General features: G+C 34.8%; 2 protein-coding genes across 4 annotated transcripts in view; both read right to left on the reverse strand.

Moving 5' to 3' along the window:
- LOC113507861 (proton channel OtopLc-like) overlaps positions 1–1,039 on the reverse strand; it is a 57,880-nt gene extending 56,841 nt beyond the window's left edge. Inside the window, exon 1 of the mRNA XM_026890797.1 lies at positions 658–1,039. The gene's annotated coding sequence lies outside the window, so the exon portion shown is untranslated. The remainder of the gene's footprint in view (positions 1–657) is intronic.
- A 6,344-nt stretch (positions 1,040–7,383) lies between these two features.
- Positions 7,384–21,642, reverse strand: part of LOC113507898 (proton channel OtopLc) — a 71,847-nt gene continuing 57,588 nt past the window's right edge. For all 3 annotated transcript variants that reach the window (XM_026890845.1, XM_026890836.1, XM_026890853.1), the window contains 6 exons: positions 20,864–20,981; positions 19,145–19,256; positions 17,039–17,218; positions 15,731–15,891; positions 15,280–15,442; positions 7,384–11,437 (listed from right to left, as the gene is read on the reverse strand). In XM_026890845.1, the coding sequence (XP_026746646.1) occupies positions 10,431–11,437; positions 15,280–15,442; positions 15,731–15,891; positions 17,039–17,218; positions 19,145–19,256; positions 20,864–20,981 (1,741 nt within the window). In that variant the 3' untranslated portion in view covers positions 7,384–10,430. The remainder of the gene's footprint in view (positions 11,438–15,279; positions 15,443–15,730; positions 15,892–17,038; positions 17,219–19,144; positions 19,257–20,863; positions 20,982–21,642) is intronic.

A 21,642-nucleotide genomic window follows, 5' to 3' on the forward strand; every position in this document is an offset into this window, starting at 1 on the left:
TACAAATGATGTAACTTCTATTTATACAGGATCCAAATAAAGCACAATGTAAGTAATAAAAACTTCTTCGAAAATCAAATTCGAATTAATAAAATAAACGCTAAAATCGGTTAGTCTTGCAATTCGTAATTCGAACTAATTATAATGCTGGCCTACATTTCTTTTGGTTCCATATTCAAGTTTTGTGGTAAATAGAGCAGCATGCAGTCACTAACCGCGCAACATGAGCCTTGAACGACTTCATTCAATAACGAAACTGACCAAAGACAAGACAACCGTGTACACTTTTGAAATTGGAACACTTTTGTATTTGAATGTTTTTTTTAACTGCAGTATTCTGCCAGGAAACAGGCTCCTTACAACAATTACTAAATGCATGTCAATAAAAAGCAAATAGAACGAGAATTAGTAGAGATTCTGCAACTATTTTTATGCAATTGATTCATTTTTTCCTCTGACAAATATCACCGACAACTCTGCCGATGCAGTCTGCTATCATAAAGACCTGTATGGAGGAACAGTAGAAGCACACATGCGGTAACTGAATAAATAATAATGCATACTTATGTTCTAAAAAATATCGCTAAAATAATCTCATAACCACTACTGTTTTTTTTTTATCTTAACAGTCTAATAAAACAACCACACAATGCTTACGCTTTCATTTTCCCGTGACGAAAATTACTTGTGGAGAAGTCCCATTGTGTCCATTCAACGATATGCTATTGTAAAGATGAGCACTCACAGCCTCCACACAACAAACTGTCCAAAAACTCTTTTGTCCACTTTAACCAGGAGTCTTTAAATAACGCGCGAAATTCGAATTCTATTTTTTATACCAAAAAAGCTAGTGATTCGCGATTTAAAATTCAAATGCAAACGGCCGATCAAGTCCGAAGCTCGCAAGCGACTCGCGAACGGCGCGCCGCTCGTTCACTATAGCAATAGCTATGAACCACGGGGTCTATTGTACTTTGGTACCTTGGTTTGCAGACACGCGAACCCTCTTGTCTCGTAGCAAACCCATAGCTATAGCGTCTCCTCCCCCTCTGCCATAGAACATTGAACTAGAATTTCGTGAACTTGACTAAACGAACTGCAGAAGTTGTTTGTAAACAAACTCGTATTTGTCTTGACATAGAATTGATAATCCAGTATTTGATGTTTCAATAATTTATACGCAGTGTGGGTGTTTGGTGGGTTTTGACTGTTTTTATTTGAAAGTTGTGCGTGAGTGTAATCACGAATTACTTAACACTGAAATTGTATAATATGATTAAAGGAAGCTAAAAATCTCCATAACTTTCGAGCATTGTTTAAGGATACAAAAAACGAAAAAAAAAATGTTATTCCATAAACAAACATAAAAATGTAATGAAGAAAAAAAGAAAAAAAAATGCAAAAATAGAACACATATATTTTACTTTTAAAAATAAATCGATCAATTAGAACGCGGCACAGAAACTGGCAGGCGAAAGTTCTAATGTCATTGGCTTGTTATTATTAGTTCGAATGCGATCGCTACATTGACACGATATTCGATTTGCATAAAGTATTTCAGAAGAAATCTACAGTTGTTGGGGTTCCGTAAACTTTGAATAAGAATGAATCCAATTATTAAGTCTCCGCTGTCGGTCCATCTTGTCGTCTATCTGTATTTTTGTTTGCCCGTCCGTCACCAGACTGTATCTCATGGTCAGTTTGAGCTAGATAAATGATATTTGATTGCATCGGACGGTGACCATTTTTACGCTGTTTGTACGGTACCATCGATGGCGCAAGTCACTTGACCATTTTTCAACTAATTACGACTATAAAAATTATAAATAAAAGACTAATTGTCAATTGACTGCTCTTCTAGCCATCAGAATATTTAAATTATGTTGGTTATTAGTTATTTTATTACGCAATGACATCACTGCATAGTAACAATATTTCTTTCCTGGTCATTCGTCTGTCACTAAGCTGTATCTAACGAACAGCCACAGCTAGACAATTTTTACAAATAATATAAAAAATCGTGTTGCCAAAGTAACATCAATAACGAAAATTTGTTTTTTTTTTCAGCTTTTTATATGCAAGTGTAAATAATTAGAAAAAGATAAAAAAAATGTTTTTATCTAGAACAGACTACACTCATCTGCTGTTCTAAGATCAGAGTTTCAACCAAATACTGCTCTATAAATCTTTTATAATTTTCCTTAATTTTTACCTTGTGAGGCCAACGTTGAAGAAGTCAGTCAGTACGAATTATCTTCAATTAATTCACGAGATTAAACTTGGTAGTAAGTAAATGTTTGAAAGAAATCTGTTATAGCAATTTTCTAGACGTTGGAGTTTATCTGGGGATGTTTTATAATACAAAGGAGTTGTTAGTTGCAGACTGTCGGTCGGTGAGGGGTAGCCGAGGGAGGCGCCTCGAGAGTACCTCAAAACTAGAAAAGTTCGAGGTGGCAAGTGAATTATTTTTCAGGGTTTTTTAATTCTGTTGCATGCAAAAGGATATTTTTTTTGAAGAAATATTTTTTCTATATTAAATTTCATGTGGATCTAAGTCGTACTCCTGACACTGAGGGTTTCACACAAATAGGTTAAAATAAAATGAAAAACGTTGTAAAAAGAAATATGATTAACAACCGTGGCTTAACTTCGGTTATTATTCATAATATTTGTTGTAATAGCTGAACAGAATTACAACATTATGATGAAAGCTTATATTCATATAATTTTGGTAACAAAGAATGTTAACAAAATAAAATGAATATGAATAACAACATCATTGAACTCACCTGAACTGTAAAATGTTTGCAGAAATTTGTTTGCAAACTTTTCTTTACCAGTGCATAACATTATAAATTAACAATATAAAACTACTTTTTCTCCGTCTCCAAAAAACTTCCTACCTCTAAGAATACGTATCTTTCTTAAATCGCAGTGCAAACTACCCTCGCTGCACTTCCATCGTGCACTGTTCGTGTATCGATCGGCAAAGCAATGAGGGTACATCCGAAATAGGGGTGTTTGAATACGAGTGCTAACTAAAGCATTACGAGAGGTTTACTACCGCGCCTTTTATAGAGGGGAGAGCGAGACTAATGGGATGCGTTCCAAATTTGACATGTTAGAAACGTCAGCGTATTTTTTTCTTTTCTTTTCGTGTATTTTAGAAGAAGCAACCAGCCAGTATTTATTTCAAATAAGGTACAATAAAAAAGAGGTCCGTGTTCCATACACTTAAAATGTTTGTTTTTTTAATTTACTTACATAAATTGACACATGATTTACTTGCTCTGTCAGTAATCATTATTCATGAATGAAGAATGTCGTGCACTTTTTAGGCGTTAATGACATAGGTATCTGTGTTAATCACTTGTAATTAATTAGGTGAGCCAATGGACTTAATGGCAGTGCGTATTATTATTTTTTCTTCGCGGCAAAGACAGGTGTCTGTGGTACTATGATTCGGGGTAAGTACGACATCATAGAACATTACAAAATTACTCAATGAAAAAGAAAAAAGAGTAATTAATTCGATGCGGGTCACTAACAATCAGTATTCCGTTCTTGACAAAAGTTAAACAGTAAGTAAACACTACAAATCATATTTGTTATTGGAAAGCCAATAAAATTTAACACGTACCAGCAAACTGACCATAATTCTATTAAATGTTTAAAGTTCGCTCCAATGCATTCGACAGTTATTTATTACCACTTGAATTGGTACGATTTAGATCTAGAACATGGGTTAATAGCGTCGTAAATAGATTTATAACTTAGGATTATTTGCAACTGATGATTTTACCTTAGAGTCTGCCTTACATGATTATATTTTGTAGTTCCTTTCGTGAGACTAATCGACTAGTTTCATGAGCTAATAATGCAACGGCGTGGTGAGTTTGACTCAGGTTATCATACATATTACTCAAGGGATGAAATACGGCGCTCGAATCTTTCACACAATCTTTTATTTGATTAAATCCTTTATAAGTCTTGGAATAAAACAGAATTCTTTATTCTACCTAAAGATCTCTACTCCATCTTCCTAAAGTACTCTACCTTTGTTCAAAAATGAATGACCTAGCACTGTCAAACACTACAAAAAACTAAGTTATGTCAAGACGTAAGTTAAGCAAAGCTCTGTTGTTTCTTGAGAAGGATCACTATCCTCATTTTTACAGCCAAAACCCACAAATATGCTGATAGTTATAACAATTTAACATCATTTTGTATGTTTTACATAAGTATCGTAATATAAACAAACATCCTACGTAATAGTTAAGTATGCAAGTAATGCTTACTTGCAAAGAATGTGATTATACAGAAAACTAAGCATCAATTTCAATCTATAACCTTTAGGTACAGAATTACACTAATGATCGAAACGGGTTCTTTTTACATTCAGCCTTCGTAATCAGCAGAGATGTACTGACACCTCTTAAAGTAAGACAGCTGCAATCGTGCAAGCGAGAGGCGACTCTACGTCGTGCTATGCGCCGTCTCCCTTCAACAACTGAAGGTCTTACAATGTAAGATGATAGAAGGTAACCAGTTCAACTTTCTTGACTTAATAACTGGTGTTGTTTTCTTGATTGCAGTTTTCTATAGAGTTTTTGTATCGATCTCTGTACATTTATCCAATTATTGAGAACGTAATTTTGCTTTATTATGTATTGATCACCCACTGTAGCTATGCAAGCCATTAATTATTCTCTGCCCTTTTTTTCTAAAGCGCATGAATAACTTTTTAACCCAATTAATGTTGTTTGTAGTTACAATATTTTTTTATATTAATTTTCATGTTCTATGAACCACTTTCCCATTTTTTTAATAGAAATAACAAGCATTGTTTTATCCTCAAATTCAAGTAAAAAGATTTCTTATCGAAAGAAGCCATTGATGTAATCCGGCTTGACATTGTTGAACGTTTCTTGTACCCCTTCTTGTTCGAGAAGAGAGTCAATTGATATCTATAAGATAGTATTATGAAAAAAAAACACTAAATTAAATAACATTTGAAACAAAACAAGATCAGAGTCCCGATATTCCAGCTTTCCCATTGTGTGACTTAACGACCACCATATTCGAAATAATAATTGTCAAGAACATCTGTTTGACACTGACATCGTTTGTAAGCGCACGCGCATTTCATTTATTCCACTTCGCTACGGTCCAATTGAACGGACATTGAGTGGTCGACGACTATTCATGTCTTTATTATTATTTAACTCGTGTCCAGACAATGTTAATATTTTTTGTAAGCTAACTAGCTTAGTTAGAACTTGAATAGATTAGGTGTGTTTTAAACTACTGTTATACACTTAATTTCTAAATCTATAATAATCATATCACTAAATGATAGTATCAAAATTAATATCATAGAGCACCAAATAAATCATCTTAATTCTATTGTGTAATCGAACCTTGAACAGCTCAAGTTACAAACTGCCGTTGGATTTGTCATTATCACTATTTAAACTCTATTGATTCCAGAAGTCTCCTTTCTCTCAAGACCCTGTTACATTGATGCCATCCGTCATTCAATCGATATGTCAGTGAAATTGGTATTACCAAAGCAAACAAAAAGTAGCGCTATATCGAGTTAATAGCAGCTCCAACCAGAGACGGCCGAATCTTAATATAATAGTTGTGGAACAGAGATGGCGCTCCACACCGTGTAATGCGCTGTCCCGCTTAAACAACCATAATAATATCCCTTTAAAGGGTGATGGTATCCCCGCAGAAAGCACACGCCGGTGAGAGTCTACCTGTATGGGCTGCCCACTTATCTGTATCGTATAAGGCAAGCCAACAAATTGTCGCTACTCAAACGGTTTTCACTTGCCAACTAATATAGAACTTAATTTATCGATAATTTTAAATCTATGATCTTTATCGATGCCCTACGTACTCGTATGAGTTTCTTTCGCTGGCATATAAGTTTTATGTGGAAAGTTTTCTCTAGTACGGATTGAATTTTACATAGCGCCATTTAGATTAAAGCAATTCGAAGAGAGCAAGACCTAAAGAGACTCAGATACTCAAATCTACTCAAAAGTTAACTTTCTTCTTTGAATAAATAAGGAGATACATTTGACGTCTCTATGCCTTAGCATGTGCCTATGTATTAGCGAACACTGTGGCAGCTTCAGAGGACTAGGGTTTATTTTTCACGCCTCTACATTTTAACTTAACTCTACGCAAGTTTTGAGCCATTATTCTTTAATCCTTCGTACCACCTGGTAAATATTGAACCTCTTTCAATGGGTCATGATAAATATCAGCCAAGGTTACCAAGTTACAAAGCTTCTATAAAACTATATGCGTAGTCACCATTCAGATAATCACGTACCTCCTTTTGTGTCAGCAAGTCGGGTAACCTAAGCAATGCGCAGGGTTGACGATTAGTTTAATGTATGAATTATTCATGTTTTGTTTTACTACAACTTTATTACATCTGTTCTCACGGTAAGAGAATTAGGGTTGACAAAAAATCGACATGGAAAGAATATTATAGGCCTACCGCTTTCTATAGAAGTAAGACTGAGAAATTCCCTTCCTACATCCTACGTCCCGTTTCTTTATCAGCAGTAATATAGCGTCAAAGTAGTAAAGTTCCATTCAAGACGGTTATAGGGAGTAAAAATAAAGAAAATTTTGGTGTTGTAGATTAGATTATTAATAGAATATTACTGTAAAGGAATGTGCCTTTTTCTGTAGCTTCTCACTCTATACTTATAATTTAAACTTTGACCAATCGGAACACCGGAACACATTAGATAACCGAGAAAAGTGTCAACCCTGATATCTACAATTTGATTCCCATGTAAATAAAGTAATTTACCTAAGAATGATGTATTCTAAATATTAAATGCGTTTACTGTATGTATAATAAATACGCCTTCTAATCTACATTAATTTAACTTGAGATGACTTTGATACTTGAGATCTCTGCACATTTTTATAATATGGTCATATACAACATAATAATGCATATGTAGGTATACTGAATACTAATTTTGTTAAATGGACATCTTTCGTCCAGCTTTGACAACCCGAAATATTATGCCATCTGTTGGAAGTTACATTTCAACTGCTAGCTGCCCTACGGTCTGGTTTACGTGACTTAAAACTAGATGTCGCGAGATTCTTTCGACGTGAGATATTAAGCACGTGTTTAAGCTTTACTCAAACTAGATATTACTTGTTTAAAAATGTAGCAAAATTAGCATAGGTACACTAGTTTTATACTAACAAAATTCAATAAAAAAAAAACACTGGCTCTCGAAACCAAACTTTACTTAGACCTATTTACGGAACTAACTCGGAGAATATTGTCTACCTTAACAAGTGAAACTAAAATTCTGATGCAAAATAAAACAACAATTTCAGGATAATTTCGAGAAAGGTTTTATTTGTTTGTAAACGTTAAACATCGAAAGAGACAATCTTAGCGCTATCCTGTTCTATTCACAGTCTCTCCTAAACAAATAAATAGTTCACAAATATATAATTAAAAACAATACTCTAGTATCACTATTTATTCATAAAAAGGCATTCATGAAAACTAATTGTTTGTAGTTTATACAAATTATGAAAACCTCGAAAAGCGACAAGATATTAAGAACAAAAATATGTTATTTTCGACCTCCAAAATACTTCATCATGAAATCAAAATATAAGTATGTTTTATGCTCTCATAATTTGTGTAAACTTTGCCAAATGCCGCGGAGTAAATGATAAAAAGATATTTCAACAAATATTTGGTATAATGTGTACAAAGTTAAAACTAGCCTATGTATAAAATAAACAGATAGGTACAGCTTAGCTTACTCTAAATATAATAGTATTTTTTACATACATTTGAGTGAAGGAATCAAATCCGTGAAGATCTGCTAAAATATACGTATTTATACAAAATGTCTTAAGCTTTTGAGAATGTAAAATTTTAAAATGTATAACTATATTCGGCGGAAAAAGTACTGTCTCTTCATTTTTGTAAATTTGGCCGACTATTAAATTTTGTTTTTGAAAGTAACTTAAAATATTACTAAGCTTATTTAACAGCTAGATAAAACCTGAATGCCAAGGTTTTAAAAATTCAGCAATCCGAAATTGTGAGTATGGCGTTCATTTTAATTCTACAATAATTTATAAGTAGGTATAAATTTGGTATGTCACATATAATTTAAAGCTAAAATTTCATATTGAGTATTCAATGTACTTTACGCACCTAGGACATATTTTTATACTAGGTACATATATTATAATATAAAAAGTATAAAGGACTCTAACTCTAATTTACAAAATTTTAAAATCACTGTTTTCTGACATCTCTAAAAACTGGGTTTTATTATGCAAAGGAACGGCTTCTGCTAAAACAATTGAACATTAAAACATTTGATACATTCCTTAATGTGAAATAACGTTAGGAAAATCAACTGAAAAATTCGATGATACAAAAATAATGGAGCAGTCAATGAAGTAATTTGTGACGGTTAAAATTGGCCTTGAATCCATTGAACGAAACTTAGGTAAGATTTTGCTACCTTTTACACTTGCCCGTAATTGGACGACTAAAAAGAGGAAGTTGTTTCAACTAAAACTGCCATAAATACAGGCAATTTCAATTTGCGAAGATTTAAAATTAAAATGTCATTAATTTTATTGGGCTCCGGTAAGTTATAAAAGATAGCAATGCTTTCATTATGTTTTAGTTCGCGGACAACGGCCTTATAGTTATCATACCACCATTTTTAAAGCAGGTTTCTCTTTAGTTGTGTGAGAGAAACTCTGCTCTACTCCGTGTAGTACACCGTCTCGATTTTTAACTGCAAGAGCCAACGACAGGCACCAATAAAAAATAAAACTTTAAAGCAGAATTATTTTATAAACATTATAGGAAATCTAATCTGGGGCTTCAATCTACAAGGTACAGCGATATTCCTATAGATACAATAATCAATTCATATCATACAATATTAACAGTTAGGCTATAACATCAAATTCTACACGCGATTTTGTTCAGCAACTTTAAATAAACATGCAAATTCTAATATCATTTTGAGCAATCAATAGTTGGTATACGAACTGCGTTAATAAATTAATATAAATATTTCATTTGTAATCGCGAGATTAGAAAAAAGAACAGCTGATATCACAAGGTCAATTGAAATCAATTAACAATAAAATCTGTTATAAAAATCTTTAGGCTCTGAACGTTTATTATACATGCCTTCAAATCATCTACCGAATCTACCGATACAAAACGTTATTACAAAATCAACTTGTATATTATGCTTGAAAATTATTGAAATATTCATAAGATGTGGACGAAATCACTAAGTCTAGACAATAATAACGTCATGCAAGTCTAACGCCAGGAGTTTGGCGCTCATATGCTCTAGACAGATATACACTGGACTACTCACGAAATAAGCTCAAAATTTCACTTCTTACTCATAAACGACTTTGGTGTTACATTTTTGCCTAACTACTGGGTCCACGGTATTGCTACAGTTAAAAATTTATCCAAAATACTGACGTTACTACTTTTCGTCGCAAAAATATCCGCTACAAAATCTCTATCCTCTGTTCAGACTATTATGCGTTTAATAGTAAAAGTACTTTATTATCGTCACCAATGTTCTGATTTCTCGTTCAAAAATCCTCAAAAAAATATCATTAGGTCGATAAAATTTATTGTTCCCTCTGTACTATGGAATAAGACGTTATTATAAACGCCAATAAATAGCAGAAAAAAAATGTTGTTAAAAAGTCTATAAAACAATGTAACCTAATGGAAGACATTCATTTTGAATCAAAGTGCGTGAATATAAATATTATGCCTCGGCGACCAAGAGATGCTACGATGTGGAATGTGAAATGCAGGCTCAACTAGGACTTACCAACTAACCCCTATCTGACGCTACACATGTCTATATTAAACAAGTTGAAATATGAACACATAACTTACTTCATAATAGGTTCACATATATTAACAATACATTTAACACTAAAACTTGATAAATTAACATCTAAACTAACGTATAAAGCGCTAAAATCAATAAAATCCAACCCGTGTGAAATACTGCGATTTAAATATCAACATATCAAATCCGCTAAGATAGTTAAAGCGTATAATAAAGCTACAAATAAATAACACATTAAAATATTTTAATACAATAACTTAACATTACAGCAGTCAACTTTCAAACTATGCGGTTCGTAGAATACCGGATAGACGAGCTTCTGAACTTCGTCTAAAAAGTCGGTATATCGTGATTACTGTATTTGATCCGGCATCCAGATAGATAAGCTGAATCTATGGCACTAACATCCAACTACCACTTTACATGTATGATTTCGAGAGTAGGTACCACAGTTCACATTCTGAACGACAGCGCTGTGCTCCAGTACCTGCGCGCCGGTCGCTACATGTAAGCGGGTTTCATTTTGTACGCTCTCTTCCATATTTCACACAGGCATACCGTTGAGTGGAACCTGTAGAATATGGCGAGTGGCATTGACACGTGGGTGATGATCGTCCAAGCCCACAGCCCATAGAAGTGCAGCTGGACTGGATGAGACTCCGCTCTTGATTTTTCCAAAGTATTTATTGCCCACATTGCCAAGTTGGTAACCAACAGGAAGGTCACTATCTCTCTTCCTGGCTTTTTCCGTAACTGTTCCGCAGTTTTCGCCGATCTTCGACTTGCATCCAGAATAAACATTGTCTGACAAGTAGTCTGTATCAAAGATGATAAAGCCGTTATCAAAATTAATATGGTGTTCTTTTCTATCGTAAAATGTCCACCGATGATGGTGAAAGTGCCATAGATGAACATGCCAGTTTGCGCTCCAACAAGGAGAATATTATCCAGTTCGAGGTTTCGGTTGCCATCATACTTGAGTTTCCTCACACAAAACATTCCTGCTAAACTAGCAAATGTTGTCATAGCATACAATGCTAACTCACAAACATTGACCTCCACTACAGCCAGTGTAGCGTAATCTTTTTTGGATACCAAAACGAAGAACAAGATCAATGATATGATAGTTAGAACCAAGACGAGGATCCCGAAGAAGAGTCCTTTGTGAGCTCTGGCACAGTCAACGCTATACAAATGTGGTGACTTCTTGTAGGCCAGGCCTTCTAGGATGCGAGCTTTGACGATGGCTGCAGCGACATCTTTCGATGGGTATTTGGATATGTTCTTCCACATGACGTACAGGATGGCGGCGCAAATCAGGGAGTACTCGATTGTGCAGGGGAAAAGAAACGGTGAGGCATCTTGGACGAGAGAACCCATTATGTTTGTTCGGCGACACTCGAAGATGTGGTGAGGACCCTTGAGACCCCTTGGCACTCGTAAATGAGCGGCCGCGGGGTGAGACGGCGGGACATCCGTTGCCAGTGATGCAAATGCCTTCTGGAATGCTGAAATTAAAAGTAGAAGAAATAAGTTATTGTTAAAACCTATCGAAAAAATTCAAGGAGAGTCAAAACCATGATGTAGGTTATTACGAAATCATACATTTTCCAGCATCCATAGCTCAAAATCGCCGCCCAAATTTTGGCGACAAAATTCATTTCACTAATACCTACCAATAAACAGAAGCTAAACTAGGGCAAGCTTCTAATACCTAACTAAATCATCCAATACGTATTATCTTCGATCGCTATGACATTTGGTATTTGGGTCACAATGCCTTCCGGGTCGGTCACATTGGAACGCAATCAACATGCCTTCGTGACGTTTGCCAATGATGAGGGAAATTTTAATTGGAAATCTGCACCTACTTTGACTATTTGTTTATGGGCTCTTACTCATCGGCGTTGAGTATTTATGGAATTAGGTTTGCGTACTTCACTTAATTTAATCATTAAATGCTGTTCCTACTTTCTCGTTTACATAGCTTTTAGTTGCTATTAGTCTACTACCTAATTAATGTAATTAAATTGTGTATGTGTATATAATCGTTTCAAAAACTGGCCACATTTTTGTATATCGTAATCTTATCGTCAATAATATCAGCCTCATTCGTGGAAACCACCAGATACAGGTACTAGTATCATAAAATAACCATAAAATTCTCGCTGAAAGCTACAAAAGGGGTTAAAAGTGGATAAATTGAAACAAAGGGAAGGTTAGGAAACAAATCATGCGGCCGCGGTCTCTTGGGTGGCTGAAATTACTTTAGGCATGTCCTTTGAGAATTATGCGCATATAAAGTTTATGTGCAATGTATATTTTTATGTATTTGTTAATAGAATACACCCGTACAATGTTTTGAGGAAGGAGTAAACCAATTACGTGGCCGTGCGTGTATGAGTGTGTGTGCCTAAGGTATTACGCATAAAGTTGTTCCAAAGTATTTATTGACTCGTAATTTCTCGTGTCGAATCAATTCTGTTTACTGTTGATCATTATAACTTTAGAATTGTTTGAGTTGTGATGTTTCCGTTACAATATTAATTGACTAACTGCTGTTTGTGACCTCGTACACGTGTTTATGAAGATATAAGTCAGGATTTAAAAAATCGGTTGTAGATTTAGTTTTTGGCAACTTTTCACCGTTTTTGTAATATTTATCGTAACAGGTTTATAACATTCGTATACATTTCGGACTAATGCGATACATAGCTTCTTATCATAATGTTCAAAACTAACAAGAGAAATTGCGTTTCGAATATACTAAGTTTTGTTCTTAGATATTTTAAAAGGCGCTCACAAAGATTCCTTACATCACTGAAAACTTTTCAGCTGAAACATCTGAACAACTGTCTTAACGACTTGAAAGAGCAATTATTTTTTCACAGACAGTCTTAATGCTTTCAGACGCGAAACAATGCGTAGTGAGACAAAGTAAACATTACAATGCTGAAATGTTTTACTGTGTGACATCTTCTTTGAATTTAGATTTGTTCTTGTTGACATATTGTACTAGTGTTCTTTAAAACTACTAAGGAGTAATCTATTGATATTTAATAGGGAATCAGCTTGCTGTCAAAATCCTAAGACGATAGTATAGTATAGTATAGATAGTAGATCTGTTTTGCCACATTGGAGACTTACGATCGCATTGACAAAAGGACATTACCAAGTAGCCTGTTTAGGGTTCCCTAACCAAACAGTGGAAACAGGACCTTATGAATAGACCCCGCTGCCAGTTCGTCTGTTTATCTGTCTGTCTGTCCGTAAGCCTGTCGCCTGGCAGGATCTTATCAACCGTAATAACTTGATAGTTGAAATTCTTGATGTTAGTAGATGTTAGCAACGATTTTTTTTTCCTTAAATCTATTTAATGAACCCTAAATGTCACACATTGTCTGCATTTAACAGCGTATCTTTCCTGAACATACAAATCATAAACACACAACATTACTTCATAATTAAATCAAAATTGAAATCGGATAGCTAGAGGAATCACATTAAAAAGTGACGAATGACAATCAGGCAATTGAGTAGAACTAGTCAAAGCTTAAATGAAATCAACGTGGGAAGCGGTGACAATACGGCTGAGGGAAATGCTCGCTCACAATGATTAATCCAATTATTATGAGCATAATGGATATTATCAGCGAATACCAGCCACTAGGGATCTGTGGTATGTGGGTTATACGATGTGAAAGTAGCAAGGATAATCATGTGGGAAAGTGTTGATTTGTTTAAGAAAAATAGCTGCTTATTCCTATAAATTGAAATTGATTGCGTTCAATAAATATTGCTTTGTATCGAAATGGAAGTGAGTGATCGCTTTTGTAGCAATTCTTTGCTTTAATCAAAATATACGACGAAAACAAAGTAGAAATTTGACCTTTATTGTACCTGGAGAATACTATACACTATTTTCAATATACCGCAAATTAGCCAACCCTGTCTTTTGTAATTTAAATTACAAAAGGAAATTTTTATTTATATGTTTGTCTGCTTAAGTAAACCCCATAATGAATGATATTTGTCAATACCTACTAAACATAAAGGCAAGTATTTTTATTTTGGTCTCATGTACTTATTTAAAATAGGTCCTGTATAGTGCCTACATACACAAAATTTGTAAAGCATTACCAATCGAGAGCTTCAAAATAAACTATACAAAAGTTCAAAATACGTCAACAATAACAACGTTATTTTTAGAACAAAACAAGCCTGAAAAACAAACACCTAACTGTATTTCAGTAAGCCACAACTTTCAGGAATAACATAATGTTAACATAACCTGTACAAATAAAGTACACATTATCGATTCGAACAACAATGGAGGTTGTATAGGTTGCCAGCTCACGCCATTTCATTCAAAATGTCTACCGGACCGACACTATACGGATTTCAATGCATTTATTAAAACAATATGGGAAAACTTTTATGTCTGGTCTTGATTAGTACTTAATTAAGTTTGCTGTTTAATTATGACCACGTTGGATTGTTTTATTAACTGTTGGCATCACTTGGAATGACGGATATAGGTTTCAAATGATAAACGTGATAAAAAGCAACTTTCGGCAGGATGATTCATAGTTAATCACACATCATACATCCGTTTACTCAAACGTCTTTATCGGGATCACTTATGATTGAGGATTCCAGGCGGTTCCGAAATTAGTTGTACGATTAAGAAAAATACGCGTGTATCGTTAAGGGATAACTAAAATAAATTATTTATAAGCTCGCCACAAAGGAGAAATGCATTTCCAAGCCGTTTCGAAACGCAAAATCCTAAATGAGCACTCAGAAATAAAAGTAAGTGCTTCATCTTTAATGCACGTTATAAAATATAGAAGCTTTTTTTTCACTCAGGCTAGAGCAACCCTTGGCACCTGTCTTCTAATATTGTGAGCACACCTGCGTCATGTCAAGAGTCTGGCAACGCAGCGTAAAGTAAGCGCGACGTAAAGTTATATTCTCAGAAGGAAACAGTCGTATATTAAGAGATCTCTCATATTCAACAATTTTTATTTTGTTTTAAAATATACACTATTGTATTTAAACTTTTTGCTGTCAATCAATATTGGATATTACTGGCCGTTTAATGTAAGCTTTTCAGTAATATTAATAAAAAAAAAAAGAAAAAGGCATCCGTCCATTTTATTTTGTGTGTACCGGCCAGCATTTAGTACATACATACACTTAAATGAAGTACATTTATTGCAATAAAAACTTTTTAAATAATTAATAATATCAACATTTTTCGACGACTTAATGAGTCTTTATGACTAAGTTCGATAACTATAGCATGTATTATAATGAAGTGCAAAATAGAAGTATGAAGTTTACTTACCAAGTCTGTGTGACAATCCAATAGTCTTGTTCTCAGGATCATAGAAGGTGAGGATCTCGTGTTTGGTCTCCTGAACGAGGACGTTAAGCCAAACGCTTAAATTTGTTCCAACCATGTGCATGAGGCCAAAACGGGCCACTATCTTGTGCTTGTAAACTTTCATCTGCAAGTTTAAAGTGACATGATTAAGGGTGTTGGGTTACACAAAAAGTATACACATTGATGTGTGATTAGTGATATGAAAAATGCAATTATTTTGTTACTGGTTGGACTAGACCAAGTTGAAATTATTTCTTTACCATGAAATAGCGCAAATAGGGTAAAATGTTATGATAAAATAAGAGTAGAGAACTAGACAGTCGATTTTAAGCATATAGCATCTATTCATAAAAACAAATTCGCAAGTGGGTTTAAATATCCATAATTATATTCCATAATTAACCCAACGTACCTCATTGTTAAGAAAGATGAAATACATTTGTATGAAAATAAAGGCCATCCTCGTCGCAGGCGTCAAAGCCAACAAAACGTTATGGCAGTTGGTGTTCCGCTCCAACTCCCAATATTGGCCAAACTCCAGCCCGGAATAGATCATGGACCCGATACCGAAAGCTGGAAAGGAAATAACATTTGACATAATTAGTCAATATGGAGATGCATCTGAAAAGACGTGGTTGGAACGGTGGAACAACTATTATTCGGTTACGGGGTGAAAATCGGAACTAAACTACGCCAATATCGGAGCTGCGCAAGATCGAGGGCTCCAGGTGGCGTAGGTACCATATATTGTTCGTCATAGCCGGAGATTTGATATTTTAACGTGTACGGTCTGTGTAATGAAGGGAAGTTCGAATCAACAAAAAAAAACAATTAAGCTTATGTTTACAATTATTATAAGTGGCATATTTTATTACAAGCAACACAAAACAACGTTTATTCGGTTGGCTAACGTTTTGTGTATAAAATCGAAAGACAAGAATATACCTTTCGATATTCCTCAGCCGTTCAGTTAACTTCACTAAACTACTGCGAAACCAGTTCGTAAAGCTGTCGGAAATGTCTTCCAACAAAATTTGCAAACAAGAACACGAGATTTCCATTTTCAGTGCTACCGAAAGCTACAGTTTCTACAAACAAGATTATTCGTGGCCTAGTCGCGAATCCGGTTCAGATAAGGGTCCCACTAGCACCTCTTAAAGTTAGACTATCGCAGGTGTGGATGCAGGAAGGCGCTATATACTTCGTAGAGCGTTGTCTCTTTCCCACAATACCAACAATGTTCGTGCAAGAGTTAGTAGTAAGCCTTTCAATTGTTGTTGTAGTGGACCGTAAGTTTGTTACGAACTAATCCGTGACAACGATTAATGCCTATTAAGAGGCGTGTTTACTTTGCTTCTAATTGATTTAACGAAACAATCAGTGTAACTTGGAATTAGATTAAACGAAGGTAGTTGCTAATATTAGGTTGTTAGGAACATATTGCGCGGAATTAAACGTTTTCGACAAGTTATTTATATTTGAAGTATAAATTAGGCTGGTATCCAGACTAAAACATAAATCTATCTAGTATTCCTTGTCTCTCGTATATTCGCTTAATTGTTTTTTAAGAGTACCAATATTGTTCTATCTATATACTTGTCACTTTAAAACACTCTTTTATAAGGCGACGTTGCGGTACTGCTCTATGCATGAGATGAACAGGAATCTGTCTTCTAAGGGTTCTGTAGTCCATTCCTAAAGAATATATAACAATGCTCACCAACTGCTCCCATCCTCAGGTAGAAGCTGCCGTAGTGGTGAGTTCTTGAGGCCAGTGCGAAGCCGAGAGACAGGCGCTTGGCTGACAGCTGCGGCGGCACGTGCGGAGCGGTCGCCGTGCTGCGCTCAGTGCGGGATGAGCAGGAATCTGACTCCGATGGGGATGAGCTCGAGTCTGATTCTAAGGAGGATAGAATAGAGAATTTATTGCACGTGTAAGTTTGTTTTGTGTCAATCGGCTTAGCAACAGTTCACGGTTTTGGGTCGGCTTCCAGTCAGGATTGAGGTTGTAGAAATTATTTTTGGTGTGATGTTTATCGGATGATGATGATAAAAATGGTTAGTTTGTGGCCAAAATAACAAAATCAGACTAAAATTATTATATTTTTAACACTGCAAAGTGAAAGGCAAGACTACTAAGTTTTAGTATAGTTAGAAAATATAAAAATTAATCAAGTTACGAATACTTGATTTAAAAGTAGGTTACAAAATCGCAAACATCAGAGAAGTTGCTTGCCAGCATTTGTCATATCTTGTTATTTTCGCTTTACATTTTGCCCAACACATAACGTCACTGAAAAATCACCGACCATAAGAAACACTTGCGCGAATAACAAACAAAACATTTTTACAAAAGTAGAAAAATGTTGCATGATATATCCGTGAAAACTCCATCACTCTAACGCATTAGCTCTCATATTTGTCCCTGTGCTGGGCTTTCCGCGTCATTTAAATAACAAAAAGTGGAATCACGGGGAGAAAAAAAGAAAAATCACCCGACCGTTTCCAGGGCGACGATCACGAACGAGCAGAAAATAAAAGATGCGAGAAAACAAGGGAAAAAAGTTCGAGTGCGTTTACGTCACAAGCTACGTATTACGCGATTTGCAATCGGCTTTCCACCCGGTTGTATTAGGGAATCATGTTTGTGGAACAGTTCACGCGTGTTTTCTTCCCGAATGAGTAATGAAGAACGGGTAAACAATATTTGATCTCGAAGGTAACTAATAATCGGTTGGATCTGTCTTGTCGGAGATACTTTATCATCTATTTATGATGTAATTTCAGTTCAGTATTGAATGGGAAAAAGTAAAGATTGAAGAATACCTACATCGATATTGAATAAAATTTTGTTTGAATATATTTCCATATTAAAGAAAAATTACTTTTCTCTTTTCATCATCATCATCATCATTTCCCTGCCTTAAGCCCAATTATTTTATTTGGGGTCGGCGCAACATGTCTCCTTCTCCCATACCTTTCTATCAGCCGTCATCTCATAGGTAACACTCTTTGCAGCCATATCGAATAACGTTTCTTTTTTATTCTTTATAAATAATTTCTTGTTACACGTATATACACTATCCTTCCTTTTTCCTTAATGTGGTCCTCACGTTTCGTAAAGACAACTCAAGGGCCAGAACATAACAAATTTGTCGCTCATTATCGTGAGAAAACTTAGAAGCACCTTACTCCCTTACACCTTCAAAACAACACTTAAGTATTCAGAAAGAAAACCAAAAAAATATCGTTCTTTGAGGGAGCGACTAGCCTCGGGCAGTTCCAGTACTTGCCATTTCTATTATAACGTCACTGTGGGAGGTAATGATGCAATTTGAACTTGACTTTGTAGAGTTAAGAAATGCTATCCAATTTTAAATCTGGAACTCTCCTAAAGGATGGAACTATTTTATATTTTTTCAGTTTAATAGCTGGGTTCATTCCATCTTGCAAAACAACTAAGTCATAACTTTTTTTATTGTAATTCTGTGATGCCGTTACTGTGTAAATAACGTCTAATAATGTAACTCGCTTCCTCGAAAAACTAATCTACGAGTTCAGTAGGGAATACAATCACGATCATGTACCATAAAATTATATCACCAAATTACATACAATTTATCCTTGAACATGTATCTATACTACTTATATTTATCACATTCTGTAGCACTAATACATAGTTTACTGTATCAGTATTGTTTTATAAATGTAAATTATCATGATTATGTAAGATTGCTTTTCGTACTATAAAGAGAAGTGATAACCAACAAAAAAATATTATATACGTACATACGTATTATGTACCTATTAAATTTTATGTACTTACTTGCAACGACGGTGGTATCTGGTGCCGAAGACTTGGACCGGTCCCTGACGAGAGCCGCGTACATGTATAGTAAGAAGACCATGCTGCCGATGTACAGGTATAGGTAGAAGCCCTGGTGACAAAACAAAACTTATCAATATCATAGAAAATAATGTAGCTCACACTGTAACGTCAAATCAAAGTCGTTGTATTAGCAATTAGTACCTACTGCTTTGAATATATGATTCAATTTACGACAACTACATTAATGATCGTTCCTTTTCATACTTTTGGACACTTTTGTACAATACCATATGACTGATGTCACCTTTTGCATGTATATCTACCGATCATATGACAAAAAAAGTATGGCTAAATGTCACTTTTTGTTTGTACATTGTCTGAAAAATAAAGTTTCTTTTTTCTCCTAGAACACTTCGCCAATTAACTATAAGGTAATGTAGAGCTAGAAACTAACTAACTTACTAATATCAAAAACAACCAACGAGGCTTATAACTTACCATTTTGTAATTAGCAGTAAAATAAGAGTATACCAAAATGTATTACTTATTCCATTCAGAATATTTAAATTTGTACCAAAGAAATATTAATAACTGTAACTTTGTCGAGTCACTGCTCTCAGCAAAGTTGAAGAGTTGAATCTCTTTATAAATTAATCCATAATTACGTCTTCAACTCTTAAATATTTGACTATACCTTAGAAATAATTAACTTAAAGATATTTCAAGGTGTCTTTAGATCAAATGTTCCGAATTCAATCTGAGAAATTAGATCTGTTGCCCTTAGGATAATTCTCGGTTCTTTCATAACTTATAAACGCTTGTAACAATTTCCCTAACATGTTTCATTAAATCTTGAAGTTGGGAAACGTTGGCGATGAGGAACAAGTTGAATTAGTTTATTCTCAGGAACGATATTGCTATAACTTTAATAAATACAACATCAATTGCCTGAAAGATCCTATATTTAGACAGGATAAATATATTTTTAGACAGGATAAACAAAATGTACCTTCCCACACTTTTAGGCCCGACATTTAAAAGACGTACAAAACAAAATACCGTTTAATTTTTAATCAAAAAGACGTTAACTTTACGTAAAAATAAATTGTTATTATTATCATAATTTATTTGGGGCGCTAAAGAGGCTCATGAATAACTTATCCGCGTTCCCGGTTTTGACAAGCAGAGCTCAGCGTTTTCCACTGGCCATTATGACGATTGCCTGTTTAATGTATTTAGGTATAACAATGGCGCGGATAAATGATTAATTAACGCAGGCTGAAAGTTCGCTATACAAAATGAGGGATTTACGGATCGCTTGTAATGAGAATGACTATAGAGATACATTCGTAATTATGGGAAAGGTAATCTATTGACAAGACATTTTCTTTGGTAGAGTTCCCCTTTCAAGCTTCTTTTGTTTTGAAAGTAGGTACACAAAATTGGTATTGACCAAAGATCCATGAGTCGATGTGAATCTTATAACTATATTTATCAGAAGATTCGGAACTTTTGAAAATGGAGATCGGTACGTTTACACATAACTGTAGTTCATTCACGATTAAATCAAGAACTCCGGTGTTCAAAATACATTTCATATTTGTAGGTACCTACAGTTTGTCTCATTTCTCCAAATGGCTGAAATGACATCACCCAAAAATTTATCAAACTTAAAGTACACTTAAGAGGACAGTTTGAAGCTGCGTCATAGCTTACCTCATAGAAGGAGGGTGGAATGTATGTAGAGATGACCTCAGCCATAGGGAAAGCGATCCCCATGACGACAAGCAGCTTCCCGTACAGCGCCGACAGGGTTGTTGCTAATGCGTCGCTCCTACGACAAATTAAAAAATAGATAAGTATTATTAAAGCTAACAACGACGGAAAAAAATGTTTCAGTTTGCTTCCATCGGCAGAAGATACAATGGGATCAAGGTTGCAGGTTTAGATCCTATATTATACTCGGTCTAAAAGAGGGGTAAGTCAATATCAGATCAAGAAAAAATAATTCATAAACTAAAATTACATACTTGTAAAATCAAATAAGAAATTATAATAGTAACGCACTAAAACCCGGAAGTACGGAGAGAAAAAGACTGCTCCATTTTCCACTCAAAGCGCTAAACCAAAATATACAATAGGTATCTATAAATAATTCCTCGATCCCTCTACTCTGAACAATCTGACAAGCAATATCCAAACACAAATACACAGCATAACTTAGTCAGTTTATTGAGTTTCACACAAACAATGCAAGCCCAAACATTTGCCATTTATTTTACGACAGGACTCTCCATCGGTCTGAACGTCTGAGAGCCAAGTATTCTCTTGGAAGATGAGAATAAATGGAGCCTTGGACCTATTTATCTTAAGTCGTTTTATAGGTGACAGACCTAGAGGTACTAGGTAAGTATGTTAAACTGAATAAGAGTATGCCAAGGTATAGATATGTAATAAAAATGATGTGGTGGCCTAGTTTTGTGTATGGCTATGTA

This window comes from Trichoplusia ni, chromosome 2 (assembly GCF_003590095.1).
Source record: "Trichoplusia ni isolate ovarian cell line Hi5 chromosome 2, tn1, whole genome shotgun sequence".
NCBI lineage: Eukaryota > Metazoa > Arthropoda > Insecta > Lepidoptera > Noctuidae > Trichoplusia > Trichoplusia ni.